The 15,253-nt window shown below is 40.7% G+C and overlaps 1 protein-coding gene across 1 annotated transcript in view; it reads right to left on the bottom strand.

Annotated features, from left to right (window-relative positions):
* LOC107566268 (nuclear factor of activated T-cells, cytoplasmic 3-like) overlaps positions 1-15,253 on the bottom strand; it is a 19,690-nt gene that overhangs the window by 2,410 nt on the left and 2,027 nt on the right. Inside the window, exons 2-9 of the mRNA XM_016251659.1 lie at positions 11,215-12,355; positions 10,684-10,846; positions 9,535-9,734; positions 6,901-7,073; positions 6,587-6,727; positions 6,373-6,428; positions 6,099-6,225; positions 2,351-3,172 (exon numbers count right to left, since the gene is read on the bottom strand). Of these exons, the coding sequence (XP_016107145.1) occupies positions 2,351-3,172; positions 6,099-6,225; positions 6,373-6,428; positions 6,587-6,727; positions 6,901-7,073; positions 9,535-9,734; positions 10,684-10,846; positions 11,215-12,355 (2,823 nt within the window). The remainder of the gene's footprint in view (positions 1-2,350; positions 3,173-6,098; positions 6,226-6,372; positions 6,429-6,586; positions 6,728-6,900; positions 7,074-9,534; positions 9,735-10,683; positions 10,847-11,214; positions 12,356-15,253) is intronic.

The following is a 15,253-nucleotide window of genomic DNA, read 5'->3' as shown; positions in this document are numbered from 1 at the left end:
TCCTCCCACACACCCCCCCTCCGACACACACACACACACACACACACACACAGACACATACACACACTCACACACTCTCTCTCACACACACACACACACACACACATACACACACACGCTCACACACACGCTCACACGCACACACTCACACACACACTCACTCACACGCACGCACACACACACTCACTCACACGCACACACACACACACACTCACGCGCACACACACACCCTGGCAGTGAAGGGAGCATGATTCGGGACAACAGCACTCACTCAACAGGGGTATTCCAGTTCACTGCACCTGTCCTCTCTAACACGAATAAGTGCTGAGTAAAAAAAATGAGTGCCACAAACAAAAATAATACAGTCTGTCCTAGGGTTTGGCTAATTATGAACGTAAATATTTATGATTTAAATGTGCAATATATAATTTAATATTTAATCTAAACCCTATGTTTCTATATTTAATTAAAAAAAAATTATTTCTTTATTTTATTTTCATTATTTAATATTTTAAAAATGTATTAAAAACATTAAATGCAATTAATTTGATTATATGTTATATATTTTATAATTCATAAAATTGATCTCAATCTGGTAAAAATGTACAACTTTTTAATAAACTAAAACTTTTTTTAAACTAAATTTATTCTATGCTATTCTATCCATAGAAAAATAAACACAAGGAATGGACAGCTTCATTAACAAAGATCAAGTTCAGTCAAGCCAATGTGCTTCTTCCACGTGTCTTCTTCCAGGTTAATGGCAGCAATATCTTATGTGAAGTATGTGAGACTGTCACAATACAGCTGTGTAAAACTAGCGGTGGATTAGCCTTCGAGGTATATTTAGCGCTTTCAGTGACTCCATGCAATGCCAGTATCCTCTTTCCCGCTGCACTGCGGGGACAGTGGACTATAATTAGGCCCAAACTAAACAGGCTTCCAGACACTAGGGGTGGCAGCTGCTAGTTTTTCTTGAGAGTAAACAAAAAGCTTGGTTAGCATATGCCACAAAGCTAGCGCATATTTTGGTATTGCAGCCTGGGGTGAGTTATTGACCCAGCATGAGACACAGTAAGTGTGTCTAACATGTAAACAGATAACATGGCCTGGAATAAACAGATACAATCACAGTAATATTTGGTGTTAAAGTGAAACTGTTAATGGTTTCCTTTATTTCTGGATCACTAAAGGAGGACTCAACATCTTTGGCATAATCTGGATTACCAAATTTAAAAGCAGAAATGTGAAGTTTAGCTTGTATGTGTTGCTTGCTTCGGCAGTAAAATTGTCTAAATCTTGTTTTTAGCATTGGGATTACGGTTTCAGGTGGTTTAGAAGAAGACTTAAGGTCTCTGCACACTGAGTCCGAAATTTTCGTATGCTTTTTTTCGTATTCTAAATCCTAAAAATTCATCACGCACAGAAACCTTGCACACCGAGTCCGATGCGTATTAATTAATCAGTTGCGAAAAAAATCACAAAACAGCACTAAATGGAGTCTTCAAGCAGTGAGGACGATTTTGTTGTCTTCTCGCTTCTTAAAAAGAGAAAAAAGAAAGGAAATATTGGGTCCATCCAATCCTGAGATATAGAGAGGACGGAGAGTTCCCCCTCAGGAGCAGCGGGATTATCCCGGGCGATTCAAAGTTTACTTCAGGATGTCAGTGGCTCAGTTTGATTCTTTGCTAGCGATACTAGAGCAACATATTAAAAAGAAGACCACCAATTTCCGTGAACTCAGTGTGCAAGGATCTTTACGGTGCTTTGTGCTGCGAGACGAAGTGGATGAACTTGACAATCGCCATTCTGGATTTTAGCGTTCGCTTGTACGGTGGCTCTGAATTGTCAAAACACCTCTCAAAATGCTTGCAACGAATGCGAAAAACAGAAAAAATCAAACCCGATCCGAATTTTTTTATGACAGACGAAAATTTCGGAGGCAGTGTGTAAACATAATTGACATAACTTGAGGTCGTATTTTTTTATTTAATGTGCGAAAATTTCGGACTCAGTGTGCAATGACCTTTACTGTTAGTTCTTATGGTTAGACCTTTGAAACAGTGTCATTTTATTTATTTTGGAGAATCCCTTGCCTCAAGATCCACTTTCCTGCAGAGGTTAGCTCCAACCTGCCTGCAAATTTGTAGTAATCCTGAAGATCTTGATTAGCTTGTTCAGGTGTGTTTGATTAGGGCTGGAGCTAAACTCTGCAGGACAGTGGATCTCGAGGTCGAGTTGAGGACCCCTGTTCTATAGACTAGTTTTGCTTGTCAAAACATATTTCTGTGGTAATCAACATTGTCCAGTTATCTTCATTGCTTTAAAATGGTTCTCCTTGGAGTCTTACCATCATCAAGAGTGATATCCTGTAGGCCTATGGACCGAAAGGCTAGCTCTTTCTCTTCCTTTGGATTCTGTTTAATGGTGACGCGTTCTCCACCTTGTGACATATTGTAACTTTTGATGGACTCCTGAAGAGATGCACCGAAAGGCTGAGGGTCCATCAAACTCTTTCTGACAGACGGTGAGTTAAAAGGCACTTTGGCAAGAGTAGGCTGATGAGAAAGAGGAAGCACCTGGGAAGACGAGGAGTGTGGGAATTGCACTGGATCCACTGCATACAGACCAGATGTATTCACATTTGGGCTAGTTATCATGGGTGTATTGGACACTGAGGCAGGCCCAAGGTTGTGGAGATTATGATTTTGTTTTGAAGGAATGCCTTGGTATCCTTTGCCTAGTTGAGACCTTGGTTGCTCTGCTAAGATTTGGAGTGACTTGCAGCCTTGCAGTGAACCACCAGCCACTGGAAGACTAGGTTGCCCTTTGTAAGACAGATCTTGTTGAGGTTTTTGGTACAAAGAGTTGCTGAAATCCACCAATAAGGGGTGGAACATAGGGTAGAGGTCTGCTTCAGCATTGAGGCTTCTGTCTGCTGGATGAGAGTGGCTCAGATACAGAGGATCCTGAGGTGAGTAACTGAGATGGCTTGAAGATGGAGCACAGACTGTCCCTTCAGACAGCAGCCACTGCTCAAGAGGCTGGACTTTGTCCGAAGCAACTGGGTCTCCAATAGTGGTGAGACCTGCTGGGGAGGTGGTAGGATGCTGCCCTGCAAGGTCATTGGTGTTAAGGTCCGTCCTTATGCTAAACTCCTGCTTGACCTGCGCTGCTTGGAAGAAGGGCATTCAGCACATTACAGATTATCTTTATGAACATTTCTTCATTTCTGAAAACATTTGAAAACTGATATACTATCTTGACCAACTGAGACCTAAATCAGTCCAGTTCTACAGTAATCTCAGACAACATGATGTATTATACACATAAACAAATCCAAACTACTAGATAACAGATTGGTTAGCCCAGGAGTGTCCAATCCTGCTCCTGGAGAGCCAACGTCCTGCAGTGTTTAGCTACAACCAGCTTAAACACACTTGACTGAAAGTTTCTAGTGAGTCTAAAGACCTTGATTAGCTGCTTCAGATGTGTTAAAGGGATAGTTCACCCAAAAATGAAAATTCTGTCATTAATTACTTACCCTTATGTCGTTCCAAACCTGAAAGACCTTCGTTCATCTTCGGAACACAAATTACGATATTTTTGATGCAATCCGAGAGATTTCTGACTCTGCATAGACTGCAACACAACTGAAATGTTCCCTGGCCCATAAACGTAGCAATGACATCAGTAAAATAGTCCAGGGGTTCAACCGTAATTTTACGAAGCTATGAGAATACTTTTTGTGCGCAAAGAAAACAAAAATAATGACTATGAGTATCACGACGCATGTGCTTGCTTCCTCTTCATGTAAACAAGGAATGTGCGTGCCGACGATTACATTGGACACGCTCATGCGTCGTTTACATAAAGCGGAAGCAAGCGCGTGCGTCGTGATACTCTCTCTACAATGCGCCACAGCAGACGGGATGAGGAGGAGAAGAATTGTTGAATAAAGTCATTATTTTAGTTTTCTTTGCGCACTGTGGAGGATCAGAGAACTCTCGAATTTCATCAAACATATCTTAATTTGTGTTCTGAACATGAACAAAGGTCTTATGGGTTTGGAACGACATGAGGGTGAGTAATTAATAACAGAATTAAAAATGTTGGGTGAACTATCCCTTTAAATTAGGGTTGGAGCTAAACTCTGCAGGACAGTGGGTACCCAGGAACAAGTTTGGACAGCCCTGGGTTTGCCTCTACACTGGTAGCCACTAACTTACTGCAGATCTTCAGTTTCAACCCTGGTCTAACACATCTGCCCGTTATTTATAAATCCTGAACACCTTGATTAGCTGCTTCAGGTGTGTTTGATTAGAGCTAAACCCTGCAGGGTGGCAGCCTTCCAGAAGCAGAGTTGGCTACTTCTGATCTACGCAAATTCTGAAAGACACTTTACACCTTGCCAAGTACTGGCTATTTCTACCAGTCACCTGGCTGATACAATAAATGCTTCAGAACATCTGCATATACCTTAGATATTCAGTTTTGTCCAAAACACTTAGGCCTCTTGAACTCTTTACTATTTCCAACTGGTATTACCATGCATTTCAAATCTCCCGTGATCATTTGTTGTTACATTATTTTTGAGACACTCATCTCTTAATGGGGATAGGAGAGCTGTCAATCAATAAATTGAAAAAAAAAGTAACTTGCGTTACTTATTTGAAAAAGTAACTCAGATATTCTCTTGTGAATTAAAAAGTAATGCGTTACTTTACTAGTTACTTGAAAAAGTAATCTGATTATGTTACTTGTAATGCGTTACCCCCAACACTGTTCATGACACTCTACATCACTTTCACATGAGTGCCGGGTACAGTGCACAAATACTACAGAATTAACAAAAGCATATTATGTGGCTTACAACTAAATGGGAAAGAAAGCAAATGAAAAGGGCAGAGTCCACCTCTTTGAGTCCAAGTCGAGTCCTAGTTTTTAACCAACTGAGTTGAAGTGGGAAACATTTATCTTTGTATCTTAATTTCATGATGATACTTGTTTTTTTAATCTTTCTAAGTAACACATGACATGCATTTCTGTGCCCAAAATATCCAAGTCCAAGTCCATTCACAATTGCAGTTCGAGTCCAAGTCCCAAGTCAAAGTACCCCAACTCTAGTGATTCCCATTGTGTTTTGGTACAATGCAGCTAACTTTGAATTGCTTGCTTTGGTGTGCTTTCTTGCAACACGTCTCAGGATGAACACATTTTAGGTACTTCACTATGGTCTGGAACGCATTAAGGACAGACAGCGTTTCTACTACAAATGCAATGTGATCATGTGTGTTTTGACTCCCTCCATGTGTGGTTTCAGTGATCAGATAAAATGTTTTACACCTTTTTGATTACACCGGTTATGATTGGATCACCAGAGATGCATCTTAATACCAGGTGGAAACAGGATATCCTTTTTTACTTTGAGCTGTGTCAGTAACCATTATCAGTGCTTATTTCTTTAAGATATACACTCTACATATATTCTGCATCTACATACATTTTCGGTCCCACTTTATATTAAGTGGCTTTAACTGCCACTAATTTACTTACATTTAAATTAATAATGTGGTACAGTGCACTTATTGTGTACATACATGGTTTTACATTGCACATATTTAAAAAAATAATACCTGCCTATAATTCCATCTTTAATTTCTGTAATTACATTTATAGTTGCACTGTTGACCAATCCCTTACACCTTAACCCACTCTTAAACCTACCCATACCACCAAACCTGTCCCTAACCTTACCCATATCCCACCTCAATAGCAGCAGAAGTGTTTTGCAACACAATATGAACACAATAAGTGCATTGTACTTATTTGTGGATGTAAGTACATAGTAGTTAAGGCCACTTAAATATATAGTGGGACCAGATTTTCTATTAATTGCTTCTGGGCAGACTGTACAAACCTTCATAGAGACTGAATGAGCTACTGCCTTGATGAACCAGCTGGATATTGTTGCATCTTCAAAATACATGTTTTTAACTGTAGTTTGTCTTTGATACATTATTGGACTTCCTCTTGCTGTCTAACTGACAGTTCTTGCCACCAAAGTGGACCAGACATGCTGAAAGTGTGGCAATTACCTGAAAGATAGGTGAAGAACTGTGAGGCACTTCTCTTCTTCTTGCCATTGCTAACATAGAACTGCACCTGGGTGGAGGAAGCCGTGGTTTTCTTGTAGTACGGAGGAATCTTTACCACTATGCTTGTCTAAACAGGAATGGGAACACAAGAGAACTTCAGATACACTTGTAACTACAGATCTCAATGGGAAGTGTATTTAACATAAGTTATGATGTTAAATAAATTGAGGAATTTCAGAGTTTCATTACAAAATCAATAACATACTGTGCTTACATTTTGACTCTTTTCTTGTAGAGCCCTCACATCGAACTCCCATTGTGTTTTACCATCTGGAATGAAAAAAAAGACAACAAAGGCTTTTTTGTTATTACATAACATAAACTGTCATCCAAAATTTATTGCAAGACTACTGATCTAAAAACTGTTCCTAATTACAGCAGAGGAACTAGCTGTGAGAACAGTTATTGTAATAGATGATTTCACTTACCAGAGCCCTTTTCTAGGAAGACAACTGTTGACTCTGGATTGATGTTTTGGCCTGTTATAAGCATCTCTTCTCCTCCAGTCACAGTACCACAGGTGGGACTAAAGCTCTCGATTTGGGGAAGTTCCTGAGCTAATCGTTGAGCTAGTCAACAGAGAAAGAAAATGGCGGTAAATTGCTGAGGAAATGTTGATCAATATGGCTTGGTAACATTTTCAAAATCATGGCGACATATGCACTTTGTATCCAAAATCCAAAATCCAAAATCCACCAAAATTGTTTACATAGAAGATACATCACCACAGAAAAGAACTCACAGCATTCTATAGGCATGGACGCCACCTGCAGTGACAGCACTTTTCCATTGTGTTGAGGGATATGAACACGGAACACAGCACGCACACGTGTGTTTTTACGCCCGATATCCGTCTCTCCTTTCCGCAGCTCGATGTCTGAATTCCGTAGCTTCAGGATCCCAGCACAGTCAATGCTTTCAAGGAAAGATGATAAAAGTCAGTTAAATGGTGTTTATTTAATAAAATTGCAGTAATCTATGGAAATGAAGCCAGAGTGACATAATTGGTGCTGTTTGCTGCCAGTGGCCCACAGCAACTTTTAACTATAAGCTATAAATCCCATTTCAAATGAATTTCACTTTGTATATTCATTCATGAGACATGCGTTTACTGAATATCATCGAAATCTGGAGAAGTTTATATTAAAAGCCTGGCCAGTATGGGTGTGGGTGAATACATTATCATGCAAAAGCAGTAGTTTTTTTAATTACCAAAGCCATTGAAGTAATGTTCTGTTCTCAGCCATGTTTTTTTCTGTTAAATGGGTCATCAGAAGCAAAATTATTTGTTGTTTGAACTGAAATGTGTGTTGGCAGTGTGTGTACACAACCACCCTATAATGATATAAATCCACCCATATCCCCTTTTTCAAATCAAGCTGTTCTCAGGTTCTTGGCTGTGTGATGTCACACGGACCCAGGCCCCTCCCACGATTGTTGATTGACACTAGCGTTTTACCTTAGCTCCGAGTGTGCTGTCATCAGTCCGCCACTGTTTCGACGCCAGAGCAGATGTAAATAAGAATGTCTCCTAAGTGATTGAGGTGTTCTGTTGTTGGATGTAATAATGAACATAACAGTCTTCATTTACTCCCGACATCTGAGCCACTGAAGACACAGTGGATTACATTTGTTTCTGAAGGGAATGCGCCCTCTCATCTATCTAAATGTGTTCAGTGTGATCCAGCTTCACCTCCAGAAGAAGTGAGTATACGTTTTTTTCTATGAATTTTGGAAATGACCTTTCCTAATAATGTGCTAGTTAGCAAGTTTCACGGTGAATGCGGCTAAAGTTTACAGTCTCACAGAGAGCATCTCGGAAGAGAGGGGCAGTGTGAGCAGAGCTCATTAGCATTTAAAGGGACATGCACCGAAATGGCTTGCTGTTTTTTACAGGGTAAAAAGGGTGTTTTTTACACTACCATTGAGAAATTTTAACCAAATTATGTTATAGACTTTTCATTAAGACCATAAAGAATCATATCAACTTGTGGAAATGGGCCTCTGATGACCCCTTTAATGAAAATGCCAGATAATAAGGTGGGTACCAAGATAAAAAAAAAAAAGATTTATTCTATGTGATCTCAATATGTCAGCTTCCATGATGTAATACTTGTGGAAATGGGCCTCTGATGACCCCTTTAATGAAAATGCCAGATAATAAGGTGGGTACCAAGATAAAAAAAAAAAGATTTATTCTATGTGATCTCAATATGTCAGCTTCCATGATGTAACCCACTCCATGTAAAATAAATCAACTTTAATTAGGGTACTGATATAACTAGATTTATAACATTGAGTGTAAATCAATATACAGGGTTCGTACACATTTTTACCAATACATTTCCATGACTTTTCCATGATTAGCTTCTCTGCACAAACGATTGGATACGCTCCTAATAGCACACATTTATCTAGGTTAACCATTTAAACTAACATTGTTTTTTTTAAGCATTTTATATAGGCCTATAGATTTTATTTTAGTCAAGTGGTGATGATTTGAGAAGGCTAAATTGATCAAACATAGGCTATGATTAACTCACTGTCTGCCACTGGCCGCTTACTTAAAAAAAACAAAAACTTGAATTTAACAAAAATTTTCTGACGATGCAACAATGACCCGATTAGGCAAGTGACTATTCTGTCAACTGTCCCGAAACGCGTGTGAAAGTCTTGTATCGCAGCGTGCAGCGGCTCTTGTAGCGCAGACAAGATGCGCCGATGTGAAGCCGTTTGAAGAGAAAGTCAAAGAGAGAAGACGCGTACAGCTGAATCACTCACGCTGTTTTCAAATGACTGATTTGATCAGTCTGTGTGGACTGGACTCAGTCTGTAGGTTTGATTGTTTACTCATCAAACCTACATGCTATAGGCTATTGAATAAATGTGTGAATATCCATCATTTTAAAGTCAAAAGCTGCGGGAATGAGTAAAATGCGATATAGCCTATGCGCAATCCGTCACCGAAATTCAGGACCTGATTAAACGCAATTCTATTATACAGAGTTTTGTGAAATAGATTTCAATGACTTTTCCAAAACTTTCTGGGTTTATTTATTTTTCCAAAACTTTTCCAGGCCTGGAAATTGGGGTTTTAAAATTCCATGACTTTTCCAGGTTTTTCATGACCGTACGAACCCTGAATATAGAGTAACCATATTTATTAAAAGTAGTATTTGTTTCTTGAAAAGTAAAACGGAAAAAGATTGCACCTTTAAAACTGTTCTGAATTTCACATAATTTCCATTCAGCGCTGACATCTTGATATAAAGACAGAACTGTTAGCCATGTCAATACATCATTTATGCAAAAAAGCTTTGTCTACAATGCATGCAGGGCAGGGTGCATGCAAATCAGAGGTTTGTTCGACAGGTACCTGGCACACATATTGTTTTCAGGCAGGAGAGGAATTTCAAGAACTTTGGTGCAGGATATCACTGTCTCTTGACTCGGCGTCGCGACGGTTTTCCCAGTAATCCTGTGCACTTGATAGAATAGGTGTGGCCTGATGTAACGCTCATCCGCTGTCCCGATGAACATCTGCAGGCTGACGGGTTTTTCATTATACCCTGTTAGCTGCAGACGCAAGAAGAAACAATATGAGTAAAAATGTTACCGGTAATTCCAAATGAATAGTTCCTAGATGTATCTGCCTAGCCATCATCCATCAAAACCTTAATGCTCTATAGCTCTTAAAGTATTCAAAGTAACCCATATCAGACTGAAATTTCAAACCAACATTCAAAGTTTGTTGGCGATCTTGACGATCATGCGATTATCCCTGAAAAGCTCTCAACATCTGTTCCTTTAATGTCAGGAATGGTTGTGTCGTAGGTAACTAGGGTAAACAAACAGTCCAACACATGTAACATTAGCTTGAACCCTGTTAAAAATACCACAAGCTGACTGGATCAAAAGTTATGTCCATAAGACTGGCTGATATTTATCACATGAATCACATATCTCTCCTTCTCTCATTGGTAAATTCTAGTATCATTAATCCAATAATATCTAAACTATCTAATACAGCTTTAAAAATAGAATGCATAATAATGCTAATTAATATTATAATATTAATATAAATAATTAAATACACCCAAACAATAATCTAGTACTTTTGTCTTGTACTAGAGCAGATGTCAGATGAGCAACAAACCTTTATGTATGGAACCCTTTCTCAATTTATCAGAACAATGAAAACCGCTGTGCAAGTTCAGTGAACTGTTCAAAATGCGCACAATAAAGTCTGTACGCTGTGTGACGAACAAAAACAACATAGAAAAGTAGGTAATGATGGATGAAATACTCCATCAATAATTAACCATAATCAATTAATCACATGTAAGAAATTCCATGTATAATTCACTAGTGACAGCAAATGGAATTGTAAAAACTGACTGTATTTCCAAACAGGTTTCCACTCCCATTTTTCAGAAAAACAGGTGGCCAGAGTCCAAACGTAAACCATTGTCAACTGTGGGGGAAATCATAAAAGGCTAATCTGAGATCTGGTGTAAAGTCTGACCTTTACAACGGGGTGCCTTCCACAGTCTGATTTAATGGCCCCTCGACTGCCCTCCGTCTCATAATGGGCTCTGTGGTGAGGCTTAGGTTGGATCTCAATTTTTAACTCACACTGGCCACACTGATTGGGCAGAGGAGAGTCCAGTGGAGGTAAAGATGTGGACCTGAGTAAGAAAAAGAAACAGCAGCGGCTGTAACAAGTGTGGCAGTTGTTTTTGAGCATTGGCCAATGAAACAGAACACCCGTTGTTATAGCCCCAACAGGTTCATAAATGATGGAACAACAAGGCCAAAATCTATTATGTAACTCAGGGGTCTTCAAACTCCTGTACATTTTAGCCGTGCCTGGAAGTTTCTAGCATGCCTAGTAAGACCTTGTTCAGCTGGTTCAGTTGTGTTTAATTAGGGTTGGAGCTAAACTCTGCAAGACATCGGCCCTCAAGGACAGCGTTTGGAGACCCCTGATGTAACCCTGGCACTTGTTCAAAACCAAAAGGTGAACAATTGAGTCCAATATGTACATGCAGTTTACCTGTATAAAGGAGTGCTGACTTGTTTGGATCTAACCCAAGGGTGTGTTGGGACGGCTAAGAAATGTTCCACTATATCCTCTTTCTTTAAACTGGGGAGGGACACGGCTATGCCTGAGTTTAGCGATGGATTTGCAAGACCTGGGTCTTGAAGACTTGAGCCCTCTGGTAACAGAGCCACTTGATGCTGGTTGTGGTTGGTCTGATACGTTCTTCTTGTTTTGGATGGGATGTCTACCTCCAGTGGAGGGGTCTGGTAGGGGGCAAATGTGGCACCTCCCATCCATGTCTCCTCAGTGACACTCCCCCGAGGAGAGTGAGACGGTGTTACGTTGGGGGAAAGGTGCGGAGATGCCAAACCGGGAATGACCTCTGCACTGGAATGTCGCCTTTTTCCACATGGCGAGGTTGGCCGAGAAGAAGGCCGCGAGGATGAGGATTGTGGACGGGGACTGAGCCACGTTTCCTCAGTGATGCTGGTGCGGGGTGACTGATATGGTGACAGCGATTGGGCGTAATGATATTGTAGAGGTTGCTGATGATGTTGTTGATAACGGTACCAAGGGTCATCTCCATATGCAGCCAGAGGAGAACCAAAGGGGGACACAAGAGGAGACACTTGAGGAGACGCCTGGGGAGAAGTTAGTGGGGACGGCAGAGGAGACGCCAGCGGTGACACTAGAGGAGAAGACAGCTGAACTTGAGCGGCTGCCTCATTCAGTTCTGCCTCCACATCATCGTAGATGTGCGAGAAGGATTCGCAGGACGAGGCGTCAGACAACCAGCTGCGGGAGGACAAACTACTGCAGGGGCTGGGACACAGTGAGGACGTGTCCCTGTAGGATGCATCCAATGGCAGAAAGAGCTGGTCCCTTGATAGAGACCCAGCACCGGCTTCCCCACATGCACCTGCCAACTCGTCCAACTGGTGCGCACCCAGGTCCTGGTGGCAGTTGGCTGTGATAGAGGTGATTTGGATGCTAGGACAGTCAAATACCCTGCTGGGAGACTCCATGGGTTGGAGGGAACCAGGGTGAGGGGTGCCATAAGACTGGTTTGCATAGCTGTCCTGCTGTTCTGGGGGATGGTGAGGCCCAGGAGGAAAGAGAGGGTAGCAGTTGGCATCATCATCCGATCTGGATTCTAGAGTAACAGAGAAAAAGTTATTTTTAACACATGACCACCTAATATGCCTATCCTGGTTTATGCCATATGACATTTTACTTAAGGTGGGAATACACTACAGACTTTTGCGCAGATTTTTGCCTCGATTTACAGCTGGCAGAAGTCAAAACCAGTCTGCAGATTTTTTATGTAGCGTATGATGGGCATAGACTCTGATTACATAAAGTGATTTATATCCCCTCATTTTTGTAATGAAGTCGGCCTTTGTTTTGTCCATTGGGAATTGATCCTTCACAAAGAGCTTGACTGACAGGTGATCTGACCAATCATAACGTCAAATCCATAATTTTGTCCGACAAACATATCATACAGGAGAGTAGATAAACTTTGGTGGACTTAAACGTGAAAAATTATGTATATTGAAATAACATACATTCTGATGTTCATTCATGTTTATTTCGCACTTTAAGTAAATATGAAAAGGTCGGTTCACGTGTGCTGCTTGAACTGAGGCAATACAGTGTTCTGTCACGACACAGTAAAGAGCCACAAAACGGTATTTATTATTAGAATTTCTTACAAAATGGCAAAATTTGAAAGCTGAGGCCATGCTTTATACCAGAAGTAACTGCTTTTTTTCTTGTCTGTCGGTGTGTTGTCAGTTTCCTCTGTGATCTGTGATGTATTTTTCACTGCATGAGAACATGACGTGTAGTGTGAGAGCCACATTGCTTGTCGGACATAGCAACAGTAAAAAAGGAGGGCTGATTTTTGTGAAGGGTCAATTACTTGTATTTATAAAATGGCTTATTATATTAGGACATGAGCCATAGTGATCTGTAGAGGAGATAAGACTAACTTATCAAAATACTCAGTGAAGTTTTTTTTTCTGTGCCAAATGATTGCCCCTCAAGCCGTGTCTACTTTGGTTAACATTATCCTGAAGCCTACTCTGACATCGTGACTACTTATGAGATGAAGAGGTGGACTAAATTCTTATATTTTTATTGAAAGATTATGAAACAAACTTTATTACAATGTGCACTGATGAATTGTGTAAAACATTTTAAGGTCAGTACTGTTGATTGATTTCTGGAGGAAGGACAAAAAAAACAATACAGTTACTTTATTAAGCTGTTAAGTCATTGATGTCCTGCTGCAAAATGTACTTTTTACGTTTTTTTTTTTGTAAATAATCCCTCAGACAAACGAAAACCAAAGAAATTATGTTCCCAAGAGCATGAAGAAATCTTCACCGTACCCCAACAAATCAAGGCCGCATAGGTTACGTACTCAGGGCTCTCAAGTCTCACACATTCACCGTGAGACACACGCATTTCAACCTGTTCACACGCTCTCACGCCACACCTTGTATTTCTCATGCTGAGAAATAAGGGATAACTTGTCCTGCTATAATTAGTGGACGAATACGGAGGGAAGCTCTCTGCCGAGTTCACCTACTAGCCAATCAGAAATTAGAATGTTGTTGTTTCCGCGTAAATTACGTGATCCCGCTGCCCGCTGCAAGCTTGTTCGTTACTAAGCAACATGGATGTGCCTGCTGCAAAATGTACTTTTTACGTTTTTTTTTTTGTAAATAATCCCTCAGACAAACGAAAACCAAAGAAATTATGTTCCCAAGAGCATGAAGAAATCTTCACCGTACCCCAACAAATCAAGGCCGCATAGGTTACGTACTCAGGGCTCTCAAGTCTCACACATTCACCGTGAGACACACGCATTTCAACCTGTTCACACGCTCTCACGCCACACCTTGTATTTCTCATGCTGAGAAATAAGGGATAACTTGTCCTGCTATAATTAGTGGATGAATACGGAGGGAAGCTCTCTGCCGAGTTCACCTACTAGCCAATCAGAAATTAGAATGTTGTTGTTTCCGCGTAAATTACGTGAACAAGCTTGTTCGTTACTAAGCAACATGGATGTGCGCACACACGAAGTCTAATGTCGAGTTCACACTGCACGATTTTATCCCGATTTTTCACTCGCCGACAGGTTTTTGCGAAATCGCCGACAAATGCCTGAAATCGGAGGCAAATGGGTGCTCGTTCACACGAGTGATAATCACACAGTGTGAATTATCAAAGACGCGATCTGAGGGAATTCACAATCACGCTGTGTGAAATGAGTTCTGACTGAAAAACACATCAGCGATTTTTACTGGGGGACCCCCTCGAAAGCAATTTGACTATTTTCAGGCAAGTTTAGGAGGAGTTATATGAAACATAGTTTGTGGACCAGTGTTGCCAAATCGGCGATTGCCGCCGGTTGTTTTTTATATTTTTATTTAGGCCCTGGAATGTGAATTGTTCCAGGAGAACCCCGCCAAAAAAAATTGTATTTTACCCCCCGAACACGATTTTTACTGGGGGACCCCCTCGAAAGCAATTTGACTATTTTCAGGCAAGTTTTGAGTAGTAATTGGGAGGGTTTTGTAGCGAAAACCTGGCAACCCTGCACCAGACAGAGCTGTCGGCGATTCTTCCTATTGTAAAGTCATGCAGTGTGTAACCTCCTGTCGTCGTTCCATCGTGCAGTGTGAACACAGCAGCAACTGAATGCTACCCCAGATAGTCACGCAGTGTGAAAACAACAGTGATGCGACGTCTTTGAAAATCGTGCAGTGTGAACTCGGCATAAGTTGGGAGAGCAAGACCCGATGAATGCTGTAGCAGGTAACTTTTTTTTATAGCATTTTGATTTTACGATTCCTGGACGAAATCGCTTACCTGTGATCAAAGATAGTGAGATCTGATGTTGGGGAACATAGTCAAATTCGTGCTAAATTATTATTGACGCAGTCAAAAACTCTCCAGCTGCTTTGCCACCAGAAGCTTTAACTTAGCTTTCGCTACCAGAAACTAAGGAAAGTACTAGAGATGTTATAACAATGGG

This window comes from Sinocyclocheilus grahami, unplaced genomic scaffold (assembly GCF_001515645.1).
Source record: "Sinocyclocheilus grahami isolate Dianchi unplaced genomic scaffold, SAMN03320097.WGS_v1.1 scaffold1065.1, whole genome shotgun sequence".
In the NCBI taxonomy this organism is placed as follows: Eukaryota; Metazoa; Chordata; class Actinopteri; order Cypriniformes; family Cyprinidae; genus Sinocyclocheilus; species Sinocyclocheilus grahami.
Note: the sequence above shows the minus strand (reverse complement) of the source record. Positions and strands in the feature narration are given on the sequence as shown.